The sequence below is a fragment of the Ictalurus furcatus genome, chromosome 2 (genome assembly GCF_023375685.1).
Source record: "Ictalurus furcatus strain D&B chromosome 2, Billie_1.0, whole genome shotgun sequence".
In the NCBI taxonomy this organism is placed as follows: domain Eukaryota; kingdom Metazoa; phylum Chordata; class Actinopteri; order Siluriformes; family Ictaluridae; genus Ictalurus; species Ictalurus furcatus.
The window spans coordinates 21,653,511-21,677,784 of NC_071256.1; the positions used below are offsets into that span (position 1 = coordinate 21,653,511).

General features: G+C 37.1%; 1 protein-coding gene across 1 annotated transcript in view; it reads right to left on the reverse strand.

Moving 5' to 3' along the window:
- Positions 1-19,742, reverse strand: part of LOC128625144 (ras-related protein Rab-26-like) — a 90,880-nt gene extending 71,138 nt beyond the window's left edge. Inside the window, exons 1-2 of the mRNA XM_053653249.1 lie at positions 19,059-19,742; positions 11,848-11,958 (exon numbers count right to left, since the gene is read on the reverse strand). Of these exons, the coding sequence (XP_053509224.1) occupies positions 11,848-11,958; positions 19,059-19,232 (285 nt within the window). The 5' untranslated portion in view covers positions 19,233-19,742. The remainder of the gene's footprint in view (positions 1-11,847; positions 11,959-19,058) is intronic.
- Between the last annotated feature and the right edge of the window lie 4,532 nt (positions 19,743-24,274).

The window sequence follows — 24,274 nt, forward strand, 5'->3', positions numbered from 1 at the left end:
CTTACCTCAACACAAAGTTTATGTTCATTAATGCAACCTGCAATCACTTACTGGTAGTGCCTACTCACCGAGGCATGAGATCCCTTTCCAGAACCTTCAAAATGGCTGTCCCTCAGTGGTGGAAAGAACTTCCAACCTTAATCTGGAAAGCAGAATCAATCACTATCTTAAAAAAAAAAAACAGCTAAAGATCTACGTCTTCCGTAAACTTGACTAACACCTAACTTGTCCCCTAGTCCCACCCTTAAAAAAAAAATCTGCACTCACACTGGCTCTTACACCTCTACTCTGTGCACTGTTCCTCTAGAACTCAATTATAAATCTTGTATGGTAGCACTACTTGTATTGCGCTCCGCTTGATATACGGCTTTGCTTGTATTTCCTCATTTGTAAGTCGCTTTGGATAAAAGTGTCTGCTAAATGAATAAATGTCAATGCAAGTAATCCTCTACATACAGAATAAAAATGTTCCCTTGCACCTCAGGATTGTACTAAAAAGATAAGGTTATGCAAAACCCACAACCAGCGTGTACCAACCACATTCTACTCAGCCCACTGCTCAAGTTCTTTCCTTAGACTCACACAACAGCAGGGTAGTGTGTGCTTATTGTGTGTTGTGGAGAGGGGGAGTAGAGAGAATAAAGATAGGTCACTCTTCCATATGGGGTCCTGCAATCTGACATCAACTGCTTATTCAGAATGGTTATACATGGAGAGTGATTTACATAAGGTCAACACACTACAAGCCTGATATTTTGTGACGTTTAAACCCACCATACCAACTCACTTCCTTGTACACTTATTAGACAGTGGCCAAAGGCAACATGTTCAGAGAAGAGAGTATATTTTTTCTCACACAGCTTTTGTATATTTTGCAAGCAAAGTAAAGCAGCCTCACATCCTTCCAGTAATGAAGAATCAAACCACTTTCAAATTTTTCCAAGGCACACAGAACTGGCCAGAAACCGATTTCTCTGTCTGAAATCCAAACAGAAGACAGACCCCCAGTGAAAAAGAATGAATGTATATCTCAAAAAGATTGAAACACAAGGAAAAAAGCATCCAAGGAGGATACCACCAACTGTATATCAGAAGAAAAAAAGACATTCTGAAGTAAGAACATATTTCAGTTTGTATGTGAGGTTGAGAAGAGATTTTAATATTTTTGATTTCACGGACAAACATACCATGTCCTTCTCTGTCTCAATATATATTTTTTTACATATATTTTTGCTTAAATATGACCTAAAACATCATCAGATTTGCATACAAGTGTTAAAAGTAGACAAAGATAACCCAGTTAAACAAATGAGACAAAAATATTATACTTGGTCATTTACTTACAGCAAGACAACGACCCTAAGCACCCATCATTCTACCAAAGAATGCTTAACGAAGAATAAAGTTAATTTTTTGGAGTGGCTAAGTCAAAGTCCTGACCTTCAATAGGATTCAATAGAAATCGTGTGAAAGGACCTGAAGTAAGCAGTTCATGTGAGGAATCCCACCAACAGATAAAGCTGTTCTATACTGAGGAATGGGCTAAAATTCCAAGCAAAATTCCAACTGCAAAACTGAGCAACAGTCACCAGAAACGTTTAGGTGCAGTTATTGCAGCACAAGGGTGTCAGACCAGATACTGAAAGCAAAGGTGATGAAGTTTTAGGTCATATTCCTGCAGAGATACAGAAAATTCTGTATCTATGTATTAAAAAAAAAAAAAAAAAAAAAAAAAAAAAAAAGATTGTCCAAGAACATCACTACCCAGCAGTACCAGGGATGGATCATAGATCAGGACTGAGAAAAATGGCATTTATAACAGTAAACACAAAAATAATCCATCAAATAAATTGGAGGTAAAGGAAAAACTATGCTACAGTATACAATTAGCCTCCGTTGGTTCAGTATAATATTCATTCCTTTTTCAGCCAATCACTGACCCTACCACTGCTTCACAGTTAGTGAAGAGGAGGTATTTCAGATAACATCTCAATAACAATATGATTCAGAATTTCCTACCTTGACTGCATTATTGTCTTATACTGTATATGCGGAGGACAAAGTGTGGTTGAGTCGTATGTGTTTAAGTAACTATAATTTTAAATAAACATGAGTTGCTGCTAAGGTGTAAGCAGAGGTCAACAGAGCATAACCTCATTAAGCCCCAGAGATATAAAAGCAAGCAAAAAAAGTTAAAAAAAAATAAAAAATAATAAAATAAAATAAAAAACCTGTGAAATATGATAAAATAAACAGTTCTTTACCAGCTGGGAGGTGAACTTCCTGTATGATGTATTACATATACTGTTATTATACTGAGATCAGCTAATTTATTTATTTATTTATTTTTTAACCACATACATTATTGCTCTTCTTGAAGTATGTATTTGATTATCTACATTTACTTGTTCCATTATTAAAAGTAACATTGCTTTCACTTAAGTGAGATTTTTTTAAAAAAAAATCTTTAAATTTTTTTTTTTTTAAAACTGGTAAAAACCATTAAAAGGCGGGGTCCTCTTGCTTTTCTACACATGGGTTTTAAACTTGTCGCATGCTAAAAAAAAAAAAAAGGAGACAAGCAGAGTAGTCAGAGCTGACAGGTTAATGCAGTGGGGGAATACAGTCTTTTACATATCGGACAAGCAAGAATAGGTTATGTAAAAATACAAGACTTCGGGCCGGCTGGAGGGGGCCCCCCCCCCACTCCGGACCCACCGAAACCAGCCCAGCAAGGGAAGGAGGCCCCAGCCCGGCCGGCCTACATGGCCCAGGGCAAGAAGAACGCCCTGGCCGAAGGTAAGTCACACACACACCCTAACCCACTCTCCTCTGTATTTCAACAGGTGAGCCGGCAGGGGAACTTCGGCCGTGAGCAGAAAGGGGACGACCACCTGAAGCATTGCTTGGCCCAGGTGCAGCAGATTGACGGGGTCGACCAAAACCCAGAACACAGGCTACCCACCTCCTACCTTTTAATCAGGGGAGGTCTTCTATACCACCGAACCCAGCACAGAGGGGAAAATGTGGACCTCCTGGTAGCCCCCAAGACCCGAACCTAAACACTGTTGCACCTGGCCCATACCCATCAGGGCCACCTGATGGGTATGGGTATGCCATCCAGAAGTAGTGGTAAGACAGCGGCCCTACCGTGTCCCAGAGGCCCGGCGTGAGGCTATCGAGGAAGAAGTTGGACAAATGCTGCGGGACCACATCATAGAGGAGTCCAACAGCCCCTGGTCCAGCCCCATCGTCGTCATGCCGAAGCCGGACGGAAGTATGCGGCTTTGTAATGACTTCCGGAAGCTGAACCAGGTCTCCGAGTTCGATAGCTACCCCCTCCCCCGAGTAGATGACCTTGTGGAGCGACTGGGGAGGGCCCAGTTCTTATCCACCCTGGACCTAATGAAAGGCTACTGGCAAGTCGCGCTGGCACCGGACGCAAGACCGAAGACTGCCTTCAGCACGGTCACCGGTCACTGGCAGTACCGGGTTTTCCCCTTCAGGCTACACGGGGCACCCGCAACGTTCCAACGGCTGATGGACATTGTCCTGCGACACCAGTGTATGTTCACGGCCGCCTACCTAGACGACGCAGTCATCCACTCCTCCACTAGGTCGGACCACCTGTTCCACCTGGGGGAGGTTCTGAAGGAACTCCGAAAGGTCAGGCTGACAGCCAACCCCAAGAAATGCCACCTAGGGCTGACCGAGGCACAGTACCTGGGCTACCGTATTGGCTGGGGTATGCTGAATCCACAGGCGAAGAAAATCGAGGCAGTGAAGGACTATCCCCAGCCCACATCAAAGAAACAGGTACGTGCCTTCTTGGGGTTGGCGGGGTATTACCACAGGTCCGTGCCTAACTTCTCCTCTGTAGCTTCTCCCCTCCAGACCTTACGAAGAAGGGCCAATGGGACCGGGTGAAATGGTCTGCAGAGGCAGAGCAGGCATTCCCAGCCCTAAAGGAGGCCCTCACCAGAATTTGGGGAAAACACTTTGTGTCGAACTATTTCAATTGCTTTTGTTTGATTTTTTCATCGCAAACAGCTGAAAGTCTGTATAATTTGACAGTAAACCTGATATGCAATGGGGGTTGAATAATTTTGATTGCAACTGTAGGCATGCACAGAAATTTAGCTGGATTTTATTGAAGCTTCATGCATACAGACTAGATGCTGACATTCAGGTTTTGATTCACCAACTCGAGCAAATTCTTTCTTCAACCACCTGTGTCTGGGTGCTCAAGGTCACAAAGTCTATAAGAGATAACTTTCCCTGGCAAACCATAGCAACAGCATTCCCTTTCCAACAGCCCCTGCATTTACCCAAAATAATTGAACCTCATCAACATATAAGCTCAGGGCCTGAACATTGAATAATTAATTAAAAGCCATAGTATTTTATTAAAATGTTTTATTTAATTATTTTGAAGGCATCATCACTGTATCCCCAGCTAGTGTATTTATAATTTGTCATATTATACTTTCCAATTTCAACATCACTACAATATTTTATTAACAATATTTTTTGTCAATAAAGTGTGAACTCCCAAAGTATCCTTGTTGAGAACTGTTTTTTGCAATTATACTCTACCTTAAATAACAAGGCTTTTGTGAAGTAACTATATCCTGTGTACGCTTGTCTACAGAAAATGGATGTCAGCCACTCCACACGACTGCTTGACATTATTGAAATATGTCCCATTCATCAAAGATTCCTTTTATAAATCATTGACAAAAGTGATCACGTCTCATCATTGAAAGCCCAGGATGGTGGTGATGCCATTGTGTTTGCAACTCTTGTTTCCTAGGCAACCACTCTACAGTGCTTGCTACAAAAGAGCCTCTTTTAATGCATAACCATTAGGTGATTATGTACATCTGCAAAATGATGCACATTAACCTATGTTAACCTCAAAGCAAATTAATATATGCATTATTCTAATGTTTAAAGACAGTTATCAATGTTAGGACATGTAATAACCTCAAAGCTTATTTTACTTGCTTTAATATGAATTCTGATGTTGTAATATAAGTGATGGTACTAGTACAATTTCCAGCAAGAGTAGATATTTGGATCATTGTAATGCTGACCAGTAAAGCAGCTAGAAGCCATCAACTCAAGTGATGTAACCAAATATGTTATTTACTATTGAAACAGAATGAAAAGGAAAAAAATAAACTGCAGTATTTCAGCACAGGATACAATCTATATCTACTGTCTTGATATAAGTGGTGCAAGCTAACTCCAGAGTGAATATGTATCTATATACATGTAGCCTACACTATCATTTTAATTATGTCAGAAACCTTTTTTTCCCCCCCAAACACAAATGTGGATTTTTAGGCTTTAATATTAAGCATTGGATCAAATATGAGACATGGCTTTATGTCAGCCTAAAGCCAAACTGGGTAAATGGACAGGAACAAGATTCATTTCATGTTCTACAAGATATTTTTCTTGCATAATATACATAATTTGTAATCAATCGCTACATGAGTCAATGTTTACTAGTCACTGAATGATTACTTCTTATTTTCCCATAACGAATATTCATTCCAATTCTCCAGTAGAGTAGGCTCCCAATTGCCATGACAACCATGACCAATGGCTACTGGCAGAAATAGATGTGTCTACAAGGCTTGGTCAAACTATATATTATACAGATGTGCAACAATTATTGGCACTCTTAGTCAATACTTTATGCTACCTCCCTTTGCCAAGGTAACAGCTCAGAGTCTTCTACTATAATGCCTGATGAGGTTGGAGAATACATGGCAAGGGATCTGAGACCATTCCTCCATACAAAATCTCTGTATTTCATGTGTCCAGCTAAAGCACACCTGGTGCAACTAATGAAGCCCTTGATTAGTTGCATTAGATGTGCTTGAGACAACACCTGGTTTGTTGTAAAGGATTCTATTCAGGGGGTTGAATAATTTTGAAAGTGGAGAAATCATTATAAGTTGCATTTTCAGATGAATTTGTGGAAACCACTTGAAGCATTCGTTGTGTTGAACTATTTCAATTGCTTTTGTTTGTTTGGTCACTGGTAACAGCTCAAAGTCTGTAAATTTTGACAAAAAACCTGATTTGCAATGGGGGTTGAATAAGTTTGACTGCAACTATACCTCTCTTTTCCTAAGATCTAAAATTTTCATATAAAAATTAAAGTATAAATAGCAATAAACAGTACAACCAATGCAAAAATGAAGTTGTATCATAAAATGCCTCTGCATTTAAAACCATGGAAATTCTCTTACGCTGAATGCTTTCATGCAGTTTTTAAGGCAATCGGTAGATTCTTTCAAGCATCATGGGGAAAAGATTCAGCAGTCTCAGCTTATAGTTTAATTTAAATCAGAAACAAAACACAAAACAGGAACTATGGAACTCGTGGCAAAAATACAAGGATTGGGTAACATAAAAATGAAAAAATAAACATTAGACTAGAAGCATAATGTGAAAACTACGAAAGACGCAAGACAACCAGTGCAGTGCAAAACATGACATATACACAAGTGCTAATTAACCAAAAATGTGAAACAGGTGAAAACAGACATGTACTGTCCTCCGCGGACCAAGAAGGGGCGAAGCAGGGAGGCGGAGTGACATCCTCAACTGAGCAAGGAAGCATAGCGATGTCCTCAGCAAAGCAGGGAGACGGCGTGATATCAGTGGCAAGGCTGTGACCTGCAATGACGTCCTCTGTCGTGCAAAGTGGTGGGGGCACCATATATTATATATTATATATATACGTATAATATATATATATATATATATATACACACACACACACACACACACACACACACACATATATATATACACATATACACACACACACACACCAGTGTGTGTGTGTGTGTGTGTGTGTGTGTGTGTATATATATATATATATATATATATATATATATATATATATATATATAAGCCATAACATTAAAACCACTGAGAGGAAGTGGTGAATAATATTGAATGTCTCATTACAATGGCACCTGTCAAGGGATGGGATATATTAAGTGGCAAGTGAACAGACAGTTCTCAAAGTTGATGTGTTGGAAGCAGGAAAAATGGCAAGCATAATGATCCAAGTGATTTTTGCAATGGCCAAATTGTGATGGCTAGATGACTGGGTTAGAACATCTCCAAAATGGCAGGTCTTGTGGGGTGTTCCCAGTATGCAGCGGTTTGTTCCTACCAAAAGTGGTTCAAGAAAGGCAACTGGTGAACAGGCAACATTATCATGGGCACCCAAGGCTCACTGATGCTCATGGGGAGCAAAGGCTAGCTTGTCTGGACTGATCCTATAGAGGAGGTACTGTAGCACAAATTGCTGGAAAGTTAATGATGGCTACGATAGAAAGGTGTCAGAACACAAAGTGCTTCGCAGCTTGCTTCATATGGGGCTGCGTCGCCACAGACCAGTCAGAGTGCCCATGCTGACTTCTGTCCTCTGCCGTAAGCACCTGCATTGGCCATGGGAGCATCAGAACTGGACTGTGGCGCAGTAGAAGAAGATGGCCTGGTCTGATGAATCACATTTTCATTTACATCATGTGGATGGCCGTGTGTGTGCATCACTTACCTGGGGAAAAGATGGCACCAAGATGCACTATGGGAGGAAGGCTAGCCAGTGGAGGCAGTGTGATGCTCTGGGAAATGTTCTGCTGGGAAACCTTGGGTCCTGGCATTCATGTGGATGTTATTTTGACACATACTGTACCACTTACCTAAACATTGTTTATGAAGAACACCCCTTCATGGCACCTGTATAATGGCAATGGTCTCTTTCAGCAGGATAATATGCCCTGCCACACTGCAAAAATTGTTCAGGAATGGTTTAAGGAAAATGACAAAGGTTTCAAGGTGTTGACTTGGCCTCAAAATTCCCCAGATCTCAATCTGATCGAGCATCTGTCGAATGTGCTGGACAACCAAGTTTGATCCATAGTGACCCCACCTAGCAATTTACAGGACTTAAAGGATCTACTGCTAATGTCTTGGTGCCAGATACCACAGCACACTTTCAGAGGTCTTGTGGAGTCCATGCCTCAATGGGTCAGAGCTGTTTTGGTGGCACAAGGTGAACCTACACAATATTAGACAGGTGGTTTTAATGTTATGGCTGATCTATGTATAGTGCCTTTGACCTTTGCACAGTATTGTACATGAACATGCATTAATAAAAATTTTGTTATCATCAAGTATTTTAATCCTGGTCAGGGTTGCTGTGTATTTTACTTGTTTGCTTCTATGTTTATTTGTTACATCCAATAGCTGTAGGGAACGGTTCACAATTATTCTGCATCTATAAGTCTGGTATTAATCCAGTCACTTATAATTTCTTATTTGGGTGTAAGAATGACTGTAATCAATCTTGGCATGTTTATGTTAATTCAGTATACACCAGGATTTAATGACAACTCAAATTTTTGAGTAGACTAAAGTGTTTGGAGTAGGAGATTAGTGGGCATTCTACCTGGTACCATTAGACAGCATTATCCTCGAAGATATTATAGGTTTGGCAACCTATAAGTTGTTTTAAGTTAAAAAAATAAATAATCCCAGAATTGCACAATGATAAAATCCACATGATAGTATTCCTCTTTCCAAACCACGTTTTGGAAAATACAGTCATCAAGCAAACACTTCAGTTTGTCACTTCAGTTTGCTTGCCATTCTTCTCCAATTGCCTACAAAATTTCTAGGAATTCTAAAGAGCACAAGCAATTTCATAATGTAAATAAAATTGCAAATAAATAAAACCTTTAAAAAGATCTATGCCCAGTAAATGCACTCCTTGCCCTAAACTTTCGTAACACATTCCTACATATTTGCAGTCTTGAAAGTCCTATTTGAACAGGAGAACATATGGCTGTAATGTAATTGTTACTGAGGAACGACTTTGATATTTATCGTCAATTCACACAGGATAAGTGATTTCTGTAGAAATTTCAGAGATGGGCATGTCTTTGTCATTTATGTGCCAACAGCCCATCACAGCAGCCCTGTGCATCATACGCAACATGGTGCTGCACCCCAGTGTTTGATAATACGACATCATGGCACCAACGAAGCAAAAGAAAAGCCACAGCTGGATGAGAGCTGAAACTTTATGTTTAGTTTCAGTTTGGGAAGAACGACATTATCAAATGCTGTTTGAATAAATGGTACATAATCATTCCGTTTGGGAGAAAAATTTTAGAAGTTTGAGATAAATGTCCCTGTCAAAATGGGGTTTGGCGACTTGACTAAATGTCCAGAACAAATCCACTAGAGTACCTAAAAAGAAAAGAGTGCATTGGCTCATGATTAGTTTAACCTGGGGTTATTTTTACAGTTCATTTTATAGAACCTAAAAGACACTGTAATCTTCACCGACAAGATAATGTGCAGTCTGGAAAAGGTTCAGAAGAATAATTCACATGACCAGTTTGCATGGGATTTAAATCACAGAGAAGCTCTGGTAATTATTACATTACTCCACCTCCCCATATAAAACTAGTCCCATCCGAATATCCCTTTATTCTCACATTGTGACAAAGCTGTGTAAAAAATTATGTGAACAAATTCCAGAATGTGCATATTTGTACTAAAATGGGAGTGCTGATTTAAGGCTGCAAATAGAATTCTATTAATTAAAATGTGTGCAGCAATAAATTAGTTGAATGAATTAATCACCACACTAAATACTTGGGCTCAGCTTTCCTACTACTGTATTACTGGTGCATTTTATTTTTAGTAACACCTCATGGCAAGCAAATATTGCTTCTTTTTTTTTTTTTTTTTTTTTTTTTTTACAGCTAAGGTTGTGTAACTCAGTGTAAGGCACAATCTTTCATTAAAAAGTAAACTGTGGTTCTATGAGAAAACCTCTTAAAAGCCCTCTGTGAAATATTTTCTCTTTTATAGAGACTGTGTTTCCATCTCTAATTATATTTATAGTAGCCCCCACCTCCCCTATCAGTACTTTATGACCAGCCCACTACACACGCTGTTCAAAAAAGTCTGTTCCATTGTACACTCTCAAACACACTCACCCACACACATACGCCATGTGGCGTATTTTTCCATCCACAAGTTCTTTGTGCTCAAGTAGTGATTCTCCCAGGTCTATCCAGCCTTCAACCTTCTCTGTGGTTCTACACACATACAGGTAGCATTGGCATTGTTTGTAATTATGTAGAGCTTAAAAATCACAGCAAAACACTGAGGCAACATTATTTAAACGAGTCTTGCTGTGAAGAACAATAAAGCAGAACCTTCAGCCTCATATTGGAATAGTGCAAGAAATGCATAAACCTTATTGTGCAAATAATAATAAAAATAATAATAAAACCCTCAGGACTTTTCCTGTGAGAGCATCCATGTATATGGCTGACTCCAGACACATTGGCACCTTTCAACCAAACTAAAACTTATAAGTGAATAATATATGCAATAAATTACTATAATTTTGAACTTCAAAATAAGAGGGCACATGTTTTAGTTTAAAATATAGTAGTGTTTTTTTATTTTCCTTCAAAACACTGACTTAAAAATGATCAGCACCTCTACAATAAATTTTTGGTGAAGTCTTTTCCTGTGGTGTCCAACAAGGTTGTAGATACTTGTAGAGGGATCTTGGATGCCTTAATATTACTATGTTTATGCATGTAGACTGCTTTTCAATTCAGGCCTCAGATTTCCAACAGGATTAAAATCCAGAGACTGAGATGGCTATTGCAAAACACCAACTTTGTTTTCAGTATCAGTTATTGATTCTGATAACTGTTTGATTTGGGGATATGTTTAAGGTCATAATAGTGTTGACAAAAAATCCATCTATGACCAAGTCTCTGGTGGCAGAGGGTAATGTGTTTTTTTTTAATGCAATAAAATTTTGCCTGTTCACTAGAAGGACGACAAAAATTCAGGAAATTATTCCATTTGCAAGTTAGTCTTCAATGTTTAAATGTGGTATCTGCCAAATGAACAATTGTAAATGTAATACTTCATACGAGCAAACAAGTCACACACTGGACTGGTACTGTGAGGTGTAAAAAAGTAACTGATGCTATTGTGATTGCAGAGGATCTGACTGGATGATATTTCACACAATGCCACATGCCTACTATATTATACCCCATTTTTTGTTACTCCTACATTGTTTTTTGTTAAAATTTCCAACTAGCTTGAATGAGTTTGAAACAGTATCTTCATTATGGGACAAGAAATTATGCTTTAGTTCTACAATGTTATGCGATAGTATAGATAATTCATTCATCCCTATTGGGGTCGGTGCCTGTCCCAGAAACAGAGGGCGCAATCAGGGAACACATTCCAGATGGGATCCCAGTCCACTACATGCCACCATGCACACATACAGCTCAATTACACAATCATTTACCTAGGGGGCAAGTTAGAGTAGAGTGTCTCATTTTTATACAGGCCCCTAACTTAGAAGACCAAGGGAAGCTCTAAATCATAGTATGTCAGCAAAATTTTATATTTGTTAATACTGTACCTGAAGTCTCTTCAATACCTTTTAAATAAATCATACTACAAATACTGTATGAAATACAAATACATCATACTCCTACTGTATGAACTCGATGAGGTCTGGCCCCAATACATGTCAGACAATTTGAGCTCCAATAGAATATATAGAATATATAGAATATATATATTAGTTTAAAAGTTTAAAAGATTAATAGTGACCTACTAATGATTGAAATATAATCTAATATAGGTTTCATCATCTTCAGTAGCTTTTGTGTATAACTTTTTTTTATTCCTAAGAGATTTGTGAGATTTTGTGGAGAAAAATCCAGGGAGTGTGTCTGTATATGTCACACTCACCCTGAAGTCAATGCCCACAGTAGAAATAAAGCTGCCAGCCAGAAATGCTCCATCCTTAAAACGGACTAGCAGACAGGTCTTCCCTACTCCTGAGTCGCCTACCAGCATCACCTGGAGCAAAGACAGCTCATTAGTATTAACTCTGCTTGCACACACACACACACACGCACACACACACACGTACACACACACACATACTTTGCCTTACTATACTTGTGAGGAAATTCCATTGACATAACTATTAATGGAGCTAATTAATGCTATGCATACACGTAATTCTAACCCTAACCTTAACCCCAGTGACCAAAAGGAAGCATTGGCTCTTTCAGTTTTTTAAAAATAAAATTAAAAATAAAATCTGCAAAAAATTTAAAAAAAAAAATTAAGTAGCTAAAGTTGCCACGGATAATTGCTGACGGACACTGTCTGCCAAGAAAAAGCTTTATTTTCTTGGATTATAATTTTCAAAATAATGGCTTTTCTTCCAATTGTATTGATAATGTATGTGCATCATTTATGGTGGTAATTGGTTCTTGGATTATGAAACCAAGAGGAATGAGAGCCAATGTATAACATAGCATGTTGCTGATTTGGTTGGGTATATGCCAATTTGTCAACATTTGCACAAGTGGCACAACGGGTGTGTGACATTTACAATCTAGCACTGTACTACTGTATATACTGTATATATGCATGTGTATGTGTCTGTGTGTGTGTGCGCGCACACGCTTCCCTTTATCCTATATTTGGTGTAAAGGGAAAGAGAGAAGCTGCTTTGAAATCACACCACCTCACGTCATTTTAACCCTGCCTCTTTATAAAATTACACCTTTTGTTGCCAGGATAACACCTGTACCAATTTGCCTTCCACATCCACATGCACAAACAATGTCTTATTGCTTATTGCTGCATTATAATCACTGAAATGAGTATGAAAATGATTGCAAACTGCATTCATCATTCAGAAATATTAGCTTATTCACAACTTATAAGTTTGTAACACAAGTACAACAGTGTTAGCAGAAAATGGATGGGATAGTCAGCATTGGGCCAGCTGTAATTACACAGCTTAATAACCATTAGAAAGCCGAACATAAAAATAAAATAAAAAAGGGGTTATTCTGAGCATCACTATTGTATGAACAGTTTGCTTTATAACTGCATCTAATTTTTTTATTATTATTATTTGAACGAATCTCTGTGGCGTTTATGCCGCACTTGCATGTGCACACACAAAACACACACACAGAAACTGCATGACACATATTTATGACCTCTGTGTCATGAATATATTCACATTATACAATGACAATTGCTCAAAACAAGCTTCAGCATGGTTCAGTATGTATGGGAACAATGATATCACTGCATAGCTACCTATCTTAATTTGACTACTACTCATCTATATTTGACGACTGACTTGTATTAGTCCACTCCCTACATCATTATCACATGCAACTGAATAGTAATACTGACTTATGAGAGTTGATGATAGAGATAGCTCAGCTCAGGCAGCTGTGTATTCCTCTTCTCCAATCTGCAGGTAGAGCATGCAGCGTGCACTGATGTTATTAAACTTATTAGGTTAGCTGGGCACATTCCAGAGTGTGAGAATAAGCAAGTGTGAGCGGTCTCATCAGTTTCAGATGCCAAAATGTTTCTTCCATCTGCTTCTTCTAACCATAATGAAGGTTCATTTCATAATATTTCTTGCATTTGATCCTGTTCTTCCATCTTATGTCCTTTCTCCGCCTCTTATTTCCTTCATTTTTAATATTCTTTTATTCTTGTAATTTTCTTCTCATTCCCTTATCTATCCATTTTCTAAAGACATTAAAAAATCCTCTCAATGTGTAATATTCCAGTGAAACTGACAGAAAATAATGGAATGTTACTGTTCATAGGCAACTTGTTAACTTTTCCCCCACATCCCTTCCTTTTCAGCTCCTTCCAGCTGTTCATATGGTGAAACACCAACATGTCTCTCAGAAGTTATACCTTCTAATGCCTCACTCAGTTTAAACTGCTCAAAATTCTCAAACAATACAATTGTGAAGATTTTTTGTTTCACCCTATTTATTCAAATCTTAATGTCTACAACCTGATTCACCATAACTATTTTTCGATTTTTTTAGCTCCACATCCATTTATATACACAGTTCTTTTTTCTTATGAATATTTCCCAGTTTCTGGCATAATCTGATAAAATAAGTTCCCTAATAAAAAGCCAACTATTGGGTTGGGAGCAGTTTATTTTAGGGCAGGTAAAGTTCCTGAAGCTGCCATGTAATTACCATATTCAAATTACCCATTCTTACATCTTTTCTGGAACTTATCAGTATCACATGAATCAAACTTATGTAATCTGAGTCATTTAAATGCTAATTCTCATTATTTTCTTCAGACAGCAATTCACTGATTGTGAGAATGTCTCCACTTGGTTTGTATTCTATCACTTACCTTTATGCTCAGCATTAGCATTAAAAGAAAAAAAAAAATCTAAAGAACAATACTGATCGTTGCAAGTTAAGTTCACTTTCAACAAACTGTGAACCTGCAACTATGCAAGTAATGACCTATTGTGTGTTAACTATCCACTTAATGTTTAACTTTAGATATGTGGAATTACTCCTCTTAGTGACTGTACAGCTTGATTTTGACTAGGGATTGGCACAAGTACTCGGAAGAGACATCAATGACCGATCACTGAAATGAACAATAGAACAAGATTTAAAGGCAATATGTTTAGAACAATGGGCCAATATCCCACCTGAATACTGTGGGCGATAATTTTTTTCATACAGGAACTGTTTTGAAGCAGTCATTACAAACAAAAGCTTCTCCACTAAGTATTAAATAAATTTCAGTTAGTGTGTTCAATACTTTTTTCCCTGTGTCATTCCTCTTTATTATACATAACTTTATTTATGGACTTTAATGTTTGGATTTCTTTATATGTATGGATTTCTTGAGTGAATACCAAAGTGTGGTGAAAATTTAATGTGAATAGCCTCATTGGAAATATATTTACTGAAAAAAATGTTGATGCATTCAATACTTATTTCCCCCAAATGTATATGATTCTGTGCTTTTGTAATTTCAGAGTTCTTCGCAATCAACGCCTTTCCGAGAAACCGAAGCAGTTAATTATATCAATATAGCAAACCTCGGGCCTTCATGTCAGCTTTAGGTCATCTACCTAGTCATTAAACTTAGATGGGTGAGGCACTGCCAAAAGACGGTCACTACAACACTGTAAAGTGTCAGTACTATGGAGCCATATGCATTTTTTAAGCTATTTTCACAAGTTTAACATCACATTATCAGCTACGAACATACACTAATTTCACTGTACACACCGGAGACCGGAAATGTAAAACAGGCTTCCGGTGTGAGACTTTCGTGTTCAGCAAAAAGGTGGATATGATGCTTGTATTTGAATTATGGTGGGTTTTTTTTTTTTTTTTACTTTTTTTTGTAACAAACAACATTATAACAGCCTGTAATATTGAACAAGTGGGACACTGAAACAAACAAGATGCATTGCAGAAGCAAAAGACGTCTGTGTTACATACAGTATATGAAAATAGACAACTATGCAGATCTCCAGAATACTGACCAAAATGCCCTTCCTTAATTTTGACTTTTGTAATTGTTCTAACAAAGCTAAAGCTCACTTCAATGTTTGGAATGAAGTAGGTCAATGTGATAAGAAATGCTACTACAACACAACTCTGAAAATGTTTCTGTACTGCACTCAGTAAAAAAAAAATCATTTTAAATAACTGGGTTAATGGTAGCCTACACAAATCAGAATTTGAACAGTTATTAATGTTAAATTAAACCACTTAAAAGGTCTAGCTGTCTCAAACCATAGTGACTAAGTATCCCACTCTCTAATGAGGATTCCTAAACTCTTGCTTCAATGATTAGCTTTTTTAGTGGTTTGTTATAGGGAACGTATATATATATATATATTATATATATATATATATATATATATATATATATATATATATAAAAACACACAATACAAAACAAAGGCAAATAGATGTCCCTAGAGGATTGGAGGCCAAGTTTTATTTGGGTTACACACACAGAGGGCAGCTGGCTTCAGTGCTGCCAACTGTATGATAAAGATGTTTGTCATGAGTTCAGCAAGTTTATAATTTGCACTATTTAATTGTGTAACTGAACTAACAAAATAACTCCATTCACCAAAAGACTGAAGGATATCAGTTTTATTTCCTGGCAGCACACACAACCTTACACTTGCATAATGTTTTTGATGTTTATTTATTTGAGCAAATTTAAAACAATCACTGGGCTGAAAATCAAAACAGTATGGCTCAATTTGAAATCCATGATAGCGGTCATTTAGTGTAGATCTGCAATGGGATGCAAATTATGGTGTGTCTGCAGGTTTTTATTCAAACAAACAACTCTTAGGCTGTAGTCCATTATGAAATGATGAAGCCTACACAGGGAAATTTACCTACAGTTTACCTACAGTAAATTGTGACTTAAAAAAAAAAGAAAAGAATACAACAGCTAGAAGTAATGACATAGCAAATATGTTCTTTTATATAGGATTAATGTTTTTATTCCATCTATCTCAGGTAACAGCTCATGCAGAGCTCATGCATTTGTATTTTTTTTTTTTTTGGTCTGTAAATTTATAAAATCATGCTAAATTAAGTGCAACTACTGAGTAAAAGTTGTGGTACCAAAGGGAAGTGTTCACTGCTTAATTCATTTGTTCAATGATACACTAGGACGTTTACATTTACCTAAGTGTGTTTATGATTGAGCAACAATTTGGAGTTTACTAAAGAACTCACTCCCTTCAGAGTTCTCACTGTGAAAAGTATAGCCTTTGGACGAAGTAGGTCATAATTATTATCACTTTTGTATGGACACAGCCTTGGTGTGTCTACTATTTGGATTAAATGAAAACCTGCAGCCAGTTCCTGTAACCAGTCCACTGGGGATCAGATTAAAGACATCTGATTAAAAAAAACAGATTCGATTTTTCCTTCAATACTTGTTGCTTCGGTTCTTTTTGAAAAGATGGGCCTGTAGTAATTTTGTTCAAAATAAACTGTGATATTATGCATACTGTACATCAATTACAGAATGACGTATTAGTAAATATAAATGTTGTGGATTGGGAGGGGAGTTACAGCATGTGTACTTCTCACAGCTACACTTTAGCATTACAGTAAGTGCACTCAAACTCTGCCCAAGCCCTCTTCCAGGAGCCAAAGCCATTCTCTGTTGCATTGCCAACTAATCATATAAATATGCTGATGGAGTTTGCATTTTGATTTCATTATGCTCACTGTGATTTCTTTTTGATTGCACATTAATAGGCTCTGTTTGTTGTGGAAATTCTGTATTTGTAATTCTCCACCTGTAACTTAAAGTGTTTCAAATGATGCTGTGTGTTGACACAGTTGTTGTATGTGCCGTTTGCACTCTGTGACATCTAGCAATGCGCCCAGCAGCCACAGTCAATTGCACACAGCCTTAAGGATCAGTTCTCTCATTTCTACATCTGCTCACAACATGTGTAGCAAACATTGTGTGCACACAGGTGCATGCTTATCTTTAAAGCTAAACACTGGCTATAGCTGATAAGTGCATGAATTGTTTTAGACAAGCTGGAGTTAATCACTATTTCAACCAATCCAGTCTTGTACAAAATTCAGAAAAATTGAGACTTCGTAGTACTTCATCCAAATAAAATATAAATAATAATGCTGCCTCCATCCCAGCCTTAACCATTAGTACCTTGTTATACAAGCTGGGCCATGAGAGAGCTACATGTGTAGAGATTCATTTAAAATATTATATAATATATATATATATATATATATATATATATATATATATATACATACACACACACATACATACACACACACACACACATACATACATACATACATACATACACACACCAATATATACAGTACTGTGCTGTCTTATGCACCGTATTTTTTCAGTACAAAGTATTTTACTGACTTCTATATTATTGAGTCAGTACAAAACATTTTAGATTTCCAAACATTAGTTTTCCAGCACAAAATTAAATGTTACAGAAAAATGTGTATGCACCAGTAAAGAAAATAGCATATTATGTAAGAGACCACTTTGGAGACAAACATCACATAATGAAGGCAGACAATGAAACAGTCAAAGACACCAGAAGAGATTTGGCTGTTTCTGCAAGATGCTCAATAAAACTACCAGCTAATGTCCTTATAAAACTGCACCCGAGACTACAATTTTTTTTGAAGCAAAGGGTCATCACACCAAATACTGACTTTCATTTAGGTTTAAATGTTTCATTTATTACTGTGTACTGTGCTTTATAGTATTTTTTAATGTCAAAACATTTAATTTAATTAATTTTGAAGACATCTTTGCTCTACATCATTTCTTGCATGTGCCTAAGACCATCACACAGTACTGTACATTAATGGTCAAGGTGCATGCTTAATTATGTATGTGCATGGATGGGTCTAAAACCATACACGTCCAATATAAATCAGAGCAATTGAATTAAAATCTTAAAGAACCACTTAAACAAAATATCCAACAACGCAAGTTTGAAACAAACACCATGCTGAAGCATGCACCACAAGACCCTCCTTAAAAAAAAAAAAAACTCAAATCAACAGTTTTCAGACAAACTATTGTCACAGCAGCTTCCTTTACATAGTGTGATAAAATTACATTGAATTAGCTTAAATAAACTATAATTACCCCAGCAAAAACTGGTTGCTTGGATTATTCTCTTAAGACTCAGTGAAATATGTTAAATTGATTTATTTTTCCTTATTATTATATTTACAGTAACTCAAAACTTTGAAAAGAAATGTTGTAAAACAGTACTGTAGTGTGTGGGGGGGCGGGGGGGGGGGATCTTACAAGGGAAGATACACAATAGCCTAAGGGGGGGAACAAGATTGTGTTGACTATCAAAGAACCCTTCAGGGATTCCTCAACAGTTCTTTGGCTAATTAAGGGTCAGCTTCCTAACGAGGCTCTACTTGGAGCCTTCTGTGTAAGAAAAACCGGTTGTTATGTTCCGTATAAAACTTTTGAGGGTTCCCTCAAAAAGACAAAACAAAGAGGTCTAGGCAAATGGTTATAGATAAAACCTTTATTTCTGAGAGTGGGCTACATATTTCATGGTTGCTCACCTTGAACGCGACGTCGTAAAATTCACTACTGCTGATAGATGCTCTGCTCGGATGCACCACTCCATTAGCCTGAACTGCAGACACCAGGCCACTTTTACCCGATCTGTTATTGTCTTTAGTGGTAGAGGGGCTTGCGCTGCAGCTTTTACCCTTTGGAGCCTTCTTCCTCGACATAGCGCGAAAAGCTTCGACTGCAGGGAAAGTCGCGTGCACCGAGCACCAGCGCAACGCTCTTCTAAAGACCTTGTCTCCTCGGTGGATCCTTCGTATCTGTTCTCACCTGCTCATAAAATGTTCACCTACGCCTGTTTCGACTGTCTGTTGGAAATGCGAAACGAAGTTTCACACTTTTTTACTGATATGTGGCGAGTGCAATTATATAATTCTGTATCAAACGCTATAATTGTTCCAGCATTCACCCGCTTTCTACCACCGATGTGCCTGTTTCCCCCGTGCAGATAGCTAGCTGTCCTGGAGCTTTGACAGCAGAAATACACGGATGCAGTCACACTTCACACCGAGAGAGCGCTAGCTCCAGGGAGCTCGTTGAAGTCGACACGTTTTAAAGGAACAGTGTTGTATTTTTTTTTTCATCGCATAATTGAAAAGACGAAATATCTGCGGATATTACTCCGGGTCTCCAACTGGAATTATATAGTAAAAGACTAGGCCTAGGCAATTAGGTTAATCCAGAGGTTCTCAACCTTTTGCAACTAAAAAGTTGCCTTCCCTATCGTGTGGCACACCCCCCACCCCCATATTGGAGGAGACCAGGTACAATAATGATGATCTATTCTATATATTTATATATATATATATATATATATATATATATATATATATATATATATATATATATATAATCTATTTTGATAGATAGATTTTTTTTGCTTTTGTGTTTTTGTACTTTTTTAATTACTTTTCATAAGTTGTGATTTTTAAAAATAACTTTTATGACTTTTATAAAACTATATAACGGACAGATATGGAACATGAATGATCAAAAATGTTTGAACATTATAACTACTTTGAACAAGAGAACTAGGCTGTAATAACGTGGACTATTTTGCATGTAAAACATGTTGCATTGCATTCGTATTGCATTCTAAAAACATTTGAATATGAATGATGTAAATTTGGATGAAGGGCGCCTCTCAGTCACCTGATCAAGTTCTATGGGATCAGACGGTGATCCAAATATAATTTATGTCTCTGGGAGGTTGTTGATGCAGTAGCTGACGTGAATGTATGTTTTATGCGGTAGCGTGGCGAGGTGCAAATATTATTATCAACACGCAATTTAAACGAGATGAGATAATGGTCTGAGACAACTTCAGACTGTGGAAGTGTGACTATATTTTCTATATTTAATCCCTATGTTTGTATCAGGTCAAGAGTGTGACCACCATTATGGGTGGGTCCTGTTACATTCTAACTGATCCCTACTGAATCTAAAATGGACACAACCGCTGTTCTCAGAGGGTCTATTAGGTTATCAAAATGAATGTTTAAATCACGAACGATTAATGCATTATCTAGAGAAACAACCAGATTTGAGATAAAATCTGCAAATTCATTAAGGAATTCAGAATGTGGACCTGGGGGTCTGTAAATAATAATTAGAGGAATTGACTTGTTTTTTGTGGCTACATATGTTATACTGGTATAAAGAACTTCAAAAGAGTTGAATTTATGACTAGGTTTTTGTGTGATGGTTTTTGTGTAGATTATGAGTATAGATGAGTGCAACACCTCCACCTCTGCCAGTTAGAAGGGGCTGATGTATATAATTGTATCCAGGAGGACTAGCTTTGTTTAGTGCTATGTACTTGTTAGGTTTAATCCAAGTTTCTGTTAAACACATTATATTAAATTCCTGATCAGTAATGATGTCGTTAACAATAAGTGCCTTTGACGTAAGAGATCTAATATTTAATAGTCCTAACTTCAGATCAAAGGTGCTGGCAGTGCACACAGTATGATCTAATTCTATGTTAGTTAGGTTACTAAAACAAACTTTCTGAAATTTCTATGTATTTGTTTAGCTCGGGGAACAGACAGAGTCTGTATAGAATGTACTACAATGCTGAATTATTATTTGAACATTGTTTATGATAAATGTTGTTGATGTTGGAAGTTGTTCTTATGGCAGGCAGTCACATAGTGTGTAGTGGCTTGGAGATGTTGTCTGACAGGAGTTCCGCTCCAACGCTGCTAGGGTGCAGGCCATCAGCATGGAACAATCTAGGATGCTTCCAGAACTGATTCCAGTTATTAACAAAGAGCAGATTCTGTTCATTGCACCAAGATATTAACCACTCATTTAAAGCGAAAAGTCTACTGAACCTTTCAACTCCACGTTTGTATGTGGGGAGAGGTCTAGAGACGATGATCGTAGCAGGTGATCTGCTTCACATCGTCTCGATCAGGCTGCCGAAGTCCCTCTTCAGGACTTCCGTCTGCCGCAGATTATAGATTAGGTTATATATAGACAAATTTTATATAGAATAGTTAATCATTGTACTTGGTCTCCTCCAGTATGTGTGTGTGTGTGGGGGGGGGGGGGCGCTTTAGTTAACAAAAGGTTGGGAACCTCTAATCTAACCCAGATAGTTTTTAAAATATAGTTTACCGAGGATATTTCAAAATATGTTACAATTGTCAGCAATACATGCAATCATCCAAACAAAGGTTCGCCAAAGAGTTTTGGTAACCCCGACATTCTCAACTAACCTATGTTTGAACACAGAGTACATGTATTAAATGTTAAATGTATGTTAATAAAAATATAACTATTATAACATGTAAAAATCATATATCTTTCCAATTAACGATTGGAAACCTTAACAGATCTTAACAATTTCGATTATAAAATTTATTCAAGTTACTGTTTTCTAAACTCTAACATTGCTTCCTTAAGTTTAACGTTTGCAGTCGACACTACTCAATAAAACCATCCATAACACCCAGTTTTCCTATTTCCCACAACTGCTGATACAACTGAAAACTTTTCAGAGCTTTTGCAAATAATAAAACTATGAATTGTAGCTATAAAATCTGTACTATAGAGGAGGAAAAACAGACAGTACAGTTCCAGGGCCAATCAGTCAAATAGTCTGTAATCCAGGATGGTAGTGGTGTCCATGTGTATCTTTGAGCGATGATAATGATGATGACAATTAATTAAATAAAACAGCACAGTTGGTACCTTAAGAAAAGCAAATGATAATCCATTGGATTGGGTCAGTAGTTGCCTTGCCTAACATATTTGCGGTTCGAACCTGAACTTGGGTTTGTTGGGAATTTTGAATGGTGGTCTGCAATGGATTGGCTCTGCATCCAGGGTGTATTACGGCCTTGCACCTAGTGTTCCTAGTTTAGGCTCTGGCTTTACCCTAAAGCAGTTACTGATGATAAACAGATGTGCTTGCACTATGTTGAAAGGAAAACACAAAGATTTTCAAAGGATAACAATCCTATTTAGGCCTAACTAGAGAAACACTAATCTTCAATGACAGTATTTGTGTTACAGTATTCCATCTACTGTAGATTACAAAACAAACGGCAATAAATCACAGATAGACTAACGAACGATTTTTTCCTTCAAATTATCATAATTAACCACTAGAGGGAGAAAAAGGCACATTTTTGAGTTTCAGGACGTAAATAGCCAACTACAAAAAATTATGAGGTGAACTGCAATGATTTGAGTATTGGTTTTAATGTAAACGATTTTCATGTGGCCAATATTTTTATAGGTCAATTACAATTTTTTACATAACTAGAAAATAGACAAAATGTTGCTCTTAACATTTCTCCATTAAAGAATACTATAACTAAAATTACATATAAATATAACAACTACATCTTAAAGTAGACCCATGATTTATATAATACTACCACTAACAACAACAACAACAACAACAATAATAATAATAATAATAATAATAATAAAAACCCATGTGAACAACAACAACAACAACAACAACAATAATAATAATAATAATAATAATAATAATAATAATAATAATAATTATTATTATTATTATTATTATTATTCACATGGTTACTTTACATTGGAAAAAAATAGTTAATTAATTAAAACTTTGAATAAAAGTGATTAAGGTGCAGAGATAAATGATATGTAGCCTATTTGAAATTGTATTAATGTATTAATCTTGAAAGAACACAGAACAGCAGTCACAGAGCAGCCTGTTTTTAGAACAAATCAGCAGAACACAAACACAATATTACAACAATTTGCTGCAGTTAGTGAATAGTGAAAAGTTACAACACTAATAGTGAGAAACTACAATAACAACAAATTTCCCATTGATTTTCTCCATAGACTGAGAAAATACTTAAAGAATTTGAATCGTTGAATCAAACCAATCATGTCCTTATGAGAATTATTTTGAATAAAAAAACAAAAACAAATAAAAAACAACACACACCACAAGAACACATCTAGAATCATTATACACATGATAATACACATTGATGCCAGAAAAAAACGCAGTAAATGGAGTCTAGCGAGCGCACAAAAAAGATTTAGCAAAGACTGGGGTTGACTGAGAAGTATACACTCACTGACCACTTTATTAGAAATACCGGTACACCTGCACATTCATGCTGTTATCCAATCAGCCAATCTGGTATCAACATCCATACCATGAGCAAAGGCACAGAGATCACAGTGTTTCCCTATTCTGATGTTTGATGTGAGCATTAACTGAAGCTTGACTTGAATCTGCATGATTTTTTATTTTTTTTTTTGCATTGCGCTGCATTGCTGATTAGATAATTGCATGAATGTGGAGGTGTACAGGTGTTCCTAATAAAGTGGACCATGAGTGTATATACGGTATATACACATAGGTAAATGAGGATAGATGAGCAACAGGTGAGATCAATTAGTAGGCAGTGGAGATTGAATGATCTAGGTGTGGTTACCAACTGAGGATTCTGGAACTTGGAGTCACTGAAGGATATAGTTGTGGCAGTCACTCCTCTTAGGGCTTACTCACATTAGGCCTGTTTGCCTTGTACCATGCCTGAGCATGATTGTCCCCCTTCCCCACTCCCCCACTGGCCTGCACACACATTGCTTAACACTTAACGTTCCAGGCCTGAGCACGCTTACATCATTACAATACGACTTTTTGTTTTGAAGTAAACAGGAACAAAAGTGCTCTCGCACAGCACAATGGAGTCTA